Source organism: Sabethes cyaneus, chromosome 1 (assembly GCF_943734655.1).
Source record: "Sabethes cyaneus chromosome 1, idSabCyanKW18_F2, whole genome shotgun sequence".
Taxonomy (NCBI): Eukaryota; Metazoa; Arthropoda; class Insecta; order Diptera; family Culicidae; genus Sabethes; species Sabethes cyaneus.
Genome location: NC_071353.1, coordinates 145,691,871 through 145,698,282, shown reverse-complemented (window position 1 = coordinate 145,698,282; position 6,412 = coordinate 145,691,871). Strand labels below are relative to the sequence as shown.

The following is a 6,412-nucleotide window of genomic DNA, read 5'->3' as shown; positions in this document are numbered from 1 at the left end:
ACATCAAGTTTCGGATCAAGTGAAGTGTGAACAACTCATATCAATATAGATAATAACTATGGCAAATTAAAGATGGCTATAAATGAATAATTACAGTTTTTAGCTGTTACCTGCCATTATCCGATGATATATAGGAAGCAGAGGAAGACTTCCAGTGTATATTGTCTCTGACAAAGGCACTAGTTTTGTCGGTGCCAGTCGCAAGTTAAAAAAGCGAGAATAGAGAAAATCGATTTGAACTGCACGAGACGCCGAAACGAAATGGTCGTTAAATTCCTCACATCACACCCCATAAGGGTGGAATGTGGGAGAGAATGATACACAGTGCGGAAGAAGCAATAGCGTCATTGGATGATGGACGACAGTTAACCGAGGATATGTTGTGAACTGCACTGAGGCATTAACCCCAAATTATTTCATATTTAACGGCCTAACGGCTATCCTTTCTATATTTACATGAATTTTTGTCGTATAAAACAATTCCAGTAGAATATATTTTTTCACTCAAATTGTTTACCTTACACTGTAGTAATTTCATTCTATTTTCAACAATCCAGTTCGATAATTTTGTGAATTTTCTTGTGCATGTAATAGCCCATGCGTGACTTGTACTCTCGGCCACAAACGTCACACCGGTAAGGCTCGGCCGATTCGTGAATTCTCCTGTGCGTAAGTAGACCACTGCGTGAAGCGTATGATGCGTCACAGATGGTACATTGGAAAGCTTTTTTACCGGATACGTGCAGTTGCTTGTGAAGGTTCAGCCCGGTAGATGACTTGTACGATGAACCGCAGATGTCGCACGCGAACAGTCGTTCATCGCTGTGACTGCGCACATGCGTTTCGAGCTTGTACTGGTAGGTGAAGGTTTTTCCGCACGTTTGGCACTCGTACACGCGATCCGAGCTGTGGACTCTCAGATGATTGGTCAGTTGTTTTTTTGTGTGGTATTCTTTACCACATATTTCACATTTGAATTCCTTCCCCCGGATGTGAATCGTCAATTTATGATTGGTGAAACTTTCGCGTCTGCTGAAAGTTTGGCTACAAAGATCACACCTGAACGGACGCTCGCCAGTGTGAATTCTTCTGTGACACGCTAGGGAATCTTTTCTAGTGAATCTTTGGTCGCAAACCTCGCACACGTGTTCGCTGTTGTTTGATGCATCTTTGCTGTGAGTTCGTATATGTCTTGCGAGAAAAAACGATACGAGGAAGCCTTTTCCGCAAATCCGACACTTGTGAGGACGTTCCGTGGTATGTGCTTTTTTGTGAAGATCTAAGCTGCCTTTTTGAACAAATTTTACACCGCAAAGGTCACATTGGAAAGGCTGTGGCTCCAGGTATGAGTGAGTTTTCCTGTGAATGCTCCAACCACCAAATGTTTTGTATGCGGAGGCACAGATATCGCATTTGAACGGTCGCTCATCATGGGCGCTGTGTTGAAGCACGTGTTCTGTGAACAATGATCTCGATTTGAATTCTGTGTTGCAAATAAGGCATTTATATGGTCCAGTAGTGCCGCGTTTCCTCAGATGAACGAGTTCCCGTTGATCCGCAGTCGTCGTAGCGTTCGTTTTCAAACGGTTTGCGTTGCTGCGAACAGAAAATAAGCTGCTGATAGAGTATGGAATAACTAAATATGCTTTTATCTCTATTTTACTAAAGCAACAGCATTCGAATCGGTCGAGATATGGCTCAACCGGTTCAGATGTTTTGATTAGTAAAATAAAGTCTCAATATGTTTATTGCATTTCTTTGAATACTGAAGCTTTGACATCTGACCATAATCGACAGGAAACCCGGAAGTGGCAAAAAGCAAAGGCAGTTGATCCTAAAACTCATGCGAAGGTGGTGATTTGGATAGGTGGTAAAACTGGCAGGACCTTCGCGATCACATGTCCAAATAGCAAAAAGTTAGCGCAGATTGCACCACCCCGTGACACGAAACAAAATCTGAAGGTAAAGAACCGCTTGAGGAAGCTCAGCGAGAAGGTAATTTTTATTTTGGATATAACAATAGCCTTTAAAAAAGGCTTCAAAACGATGACTTTCATTCAATTTTCCAGCATCCGGTTTCGCCGGATTTGTGCGTTTTCCGGTGAATATAGAGACCACTGGACGATTGCCATGACAGGCCACACGCGTGACATTTGAACGGTTTTGAATCGACGCACGAGTGAGTCCGCCGGTGAACGTGCAACGTATCGGTTGTCTTGTACGCTGAGCCGCAGATGTCACACTTGAACAATCGCTCGTCGCTGTGACTCCGCATATGCTTCGCCAGTACGTAGGGATAGAGGAAGCTTTCACCGCAAATTTGACACTGCTGGGGACGGTCCGTGCTGTGGATTTTTCGATGATTCGTGAGCTGTGCTCGCAGGTGAAAGTCTTTACCGCAAAATTCGCATTTGAAGTCCTTTGCCCCTGTATGGCTTACAATTTTATGATAATTGAGCCTGGAACTTCTCCCAAATGATTCGCTACAAATGTCACATTTAAATGGCCGCTCACCCGTGTGTAATCTTTTGTGATTCACCAGAGAAGTTCGTCTAGCAAATCCTTTGTTGCAAACATCGCAAATATGTTCGCTTTTCAGTGATAGCTCATCGCTATGAGCAACACGCCTATGGTTCGCCAACAAGTAAGGAAGTACAAAACTTTCCCCGCAAATGTGACACTTATGCGGATGGTCGGTTCCGTGTGTTTTCCGATGAAAATTGAGGCTTCTCTTCTGGACATACTGTGCGCCGCATATGTCACACTTGAAAGGTTTCGGCTCGAGGTAGGCGTGGACTTTTCTGTGAGTGTTCCGATCACCCGCGGTCTTGTACGATAGGTCGCAGATGTCGCACCGAAAGAGCCGCTCATCGCTGTGCTGACGCATGTGTTTCATCAGCAACGATTTCAATCGGAATCCGTTTCCACAAATCGGGCATTTGTGCGGGCCTGCCGTCGTGTCAGGTTGCTTCCGTTTGTCGCCGGCACCCCTACCATCCGCGATGCTGGAACAGAAGAAAAGGGACCGATAGATTACAGGGCTGGAAGTTGGTCACTTTTTAGTGACTTGGTCACTTTTTTCAAGCTGGTCTCTTAAAAGTCACTTTTTTGACCAAAAAGTCACTAAAGTCACTTTTTGCCATCAAAAAGTAACTAAAGTCACTATTAAAGTCACGTCGAGTGTCACTGCTTGAATAATTCACTTTTGGTATCTTGTAAATCTCACGCGACACCATTTTGTGGAGTAACTCAACCGAGTCGATCGCTACAAAACTAATAACCGCTGAGCTTGCTTCGCTTAGGTTGTTTATCGCATCGCTATGCTGTCCGTTCTCCTATACTCGACACTCGACAGAAACGAGTCTAGTTGCTGGATGTAACTTATGGAATAGGGCGAATAATTCCATTTTCACTACTGCTAAATAAAACTGCTAAAAATGTTTGGATTTGAAAATATGAAGATTGGAGATCACGTTGTAATCCAGCTTTACAAGCTAGAAAAAATCGATAAAATCGACTTTTTTCTTTAAACACGCCAACATAATATTTCTGAATGTACCACTCAAGTACCGCCAATGCATAATTCCATCCAGCAGAAAACCTATTCTTAATCCAACCCCCCAGCAGAAGAAAATTTGGTCTACACTTACATGCTCGAAATTTCACAGCCAGCTGTTTATAGCAAGAGTAAATTTACGGGGCGATCGTCGTCGTCAACAGCATAGAGCCGGGGTGGTTCGTGCTGTTTCAAACAGTCGTCATCGTTCAACTCGATCTTGAGTTACTCGTCCCCAATTTCTCAGGTCGCCAGGCGTCTCAGAGATGTCGCAAGTCAATTTAGACCTGGTCACACGTAGGACTCCTCTGTTCTGGGTGCCGGTGGGGTTGTTGTATCCCAAATTCATAAAATCTACCGGTCTAATGAGGGTTTTGTACGTTGTTAGCTTCGTACGCGGCTTGTGCCTGTTGATCGCAGCGTTTTGCGAAGGCTCGATTTCCTGCTTGAATGCGCTGGATCTGCTTACTAATGTTATTATCCGCGACCAGAAGCGATCCTAGATACACGAACTCATCTACCACTTCTGGTGGAGGTCCGTGAAAAGCGCACGTTCATCTTCTTTGAGTCTCTACCATTTATGTATTTGGTCTTTGGCGCATTTATTTCCAGCCCAATCCTCATTGCCTCCACTTTTACACGGAGCGAAATAGCTCCAGTTTGTTTCAAACAAAATGATTGTTGCTTTAAGCCTCGATAAAATATTTTTATAACAACCTGAAAACATTGTTGTTTCAAAACGAGATTCTGTTTGAATCAAGAAAATAACAGTTTTGAATTATATGTAAAGTATTTTTAAATTTGAAGTTAACATTGATATAACAATAAATATTTTCATTTGAATCATACACTTCAGTTTGAAACAAATCGAAATTTTTGTTTGTGCGTAAAACAACCACAAATATGGTTGAAACTACATTTTTATTCTCCGTGTAGCTTTTTTTTTCCTGTATGGACTCATCACTGCGACCATTATGGTTAGATCTATTGTGATATCGCCCGGGTGTTTGTTGTATAACCCGCACTGCATTTATTTTGGCTATAGTCGCTATTGAGTGAGCGATATGCTTATTGAATTTTTTTTATGCGTGCTTGTGTGTAATTGGGTACCCTTCTTTCAATACTTTACTCTACTTTACCCACTTCGTTCCACATGACAGCGCACAGTCCCCAATTATAGTCATCCCTGGCGTAGCAAACCAGTGCATTTTCACTATAAGGGTCTCATTTTTGCACTGTCAATAGGCCATATCGGGATAATATAGAACTCAGCATGAAGGAAGGGCGATGAGGGGCCTGAGAATAAACCCATGCTAAAGTCACTTTGACATCGAATGACCTGATTCTACTAAGATTCGAACCCATGACCATTCGCTTGTCAAAGCAGACTCGGTAACCTTGCGGCTACAGAGCCCCTCAGCTCCGCCTGGCGACCTCCGTGTAGCTTTACGTAGAAGTAATCCGCCGTTGCGCAGTTTCTGGCTATAATATTGAAGTCATCTGCGGTGCTAAGAAATTAACAATTTGTTGTCAATAAATCTTTTATTTTGAGCATAAAAATTATTTTTGAAATATCAAAAATCAATGACGCGTGTTTGAACAAAGTATGTTTTGTTGCATAAATTTGCATAAAGAATTTTGCATAAATAAATCTGTATCTCGTACGCGTAGCGCATGTTAAAAATTTCCCAAAATGGATATGGACTAGTGCGGCCTAACCGCAAGTACCGAAACCGGTAATACTGGCCAATTTTTTTTGAATACCAATATACCGGTTGTAAAAGGGCAAAAAATTTGTATTTTTCTTCTTTCGGGTATTTCATTAAAAATTCGCTTCAAAAATATGTCGGCTCCAATGTCAGAAAATAACTGAAAAACAGTTTGCAATTAGTGCTGAAAAGATTTTTAAAATTGAATTGAGCGATGAAAAGTTTGAAGCGGTCAATCAAATAATTGTAGCATTTGAATTTGTTTCGGCTGCTCTGAAGCATCTTCGCTGGAAATTTGCCTCATTGTATGAGGCGGACATAATGCTTCAATCCATGTTGGAACAACTTGATATTCAATTATCGTTGTCGAATTATTCAAAGCTGTCAATGAACGAATTGTGGGGAAATAATCGAAATACGAGGACCTTTTGGTTTTCTGCATCAATTGTGCCTTCAAAGGATCTGTAAGTAAGGACTTTGAAATATTTTTCAAGTCTTCGAGAGTTACTTTAAAAACAAACAAGTTGACGAAATGCGCCTTACACTAGTGGGATTGATAACTGAAAAGTTCCGGTACCTGCGAATGACGAAGAAGATGACGGTATTATTGATTCAGCCTGCCGATGATCGAAGAACTCGAGAAGACTGCGTACTCATACTCATGTACTCATTCTCCTAACATTGAATTCAGTGAAAACACCAGGAACTTTGAAAACAATCAAAAGTGAATTTTCCTTTTTAAGAAGGGATAGAAGAAAAATGCTTGACCATAATGTTTAACCAACTTGGAACCATTCATCAAATTTCGATGGAAGCGAAAAGAACTTTATCAATTGCTGGAAGTTTTTCCAATAAAATCCGTTCTGGAATGAGAGATGAATCGCTAAGCATAGTTTGAATTCAGCTTTGCTAAGCTGCAATCTGAAAGTTATAACTTGAAAAATAAAGTCTTGCATTTACAAGAGAACACCAACATTTTTTTAACTCGAAAGTTTTAAAAATAGCAGTATTTGCTGTATTAAGGGGGCTAAATTTTTTTTTAAATCATTATTTTTTTTACCTTTGTTATACTATATAACAAAGGTTTAGAAATTGGTCGAAAAACACGAAATTGATCCGAGGCCCGGAGGGCCGAATCACATATACC

At 41.2% G+C, this 6,412-nt stretch overlaps 1 protein-coding gene across 1 annotated transcript in view; it reads right to left on the bottom strand.

The window, feature by feature from the left end:
* Window positions 1-545: 545 nt before the first annotated feature.
* The window catches only part of LOC128746355 (zinc finger protein 728-like), a 31,629-nt gene continuing 25,762 nt past the window's right edge, over window positions 546-6,412 (bottom strand). Inside the window, exons 4-5 of the mRNA XM_053843409.1 lie at window positions 2,178-3,005; window positions 546-1,173 (exon numbers count right to left, since the gene is read on the bottom strand). Coding sequence (XP_053699384.1) covers window positions 546-1,173; window positions 2,178-3,005 — 1,456 coding nt within the window. The remainder of the gene's footprint in view (window positions 1,174-2,177; window positions 3,006-6,412) is intronic.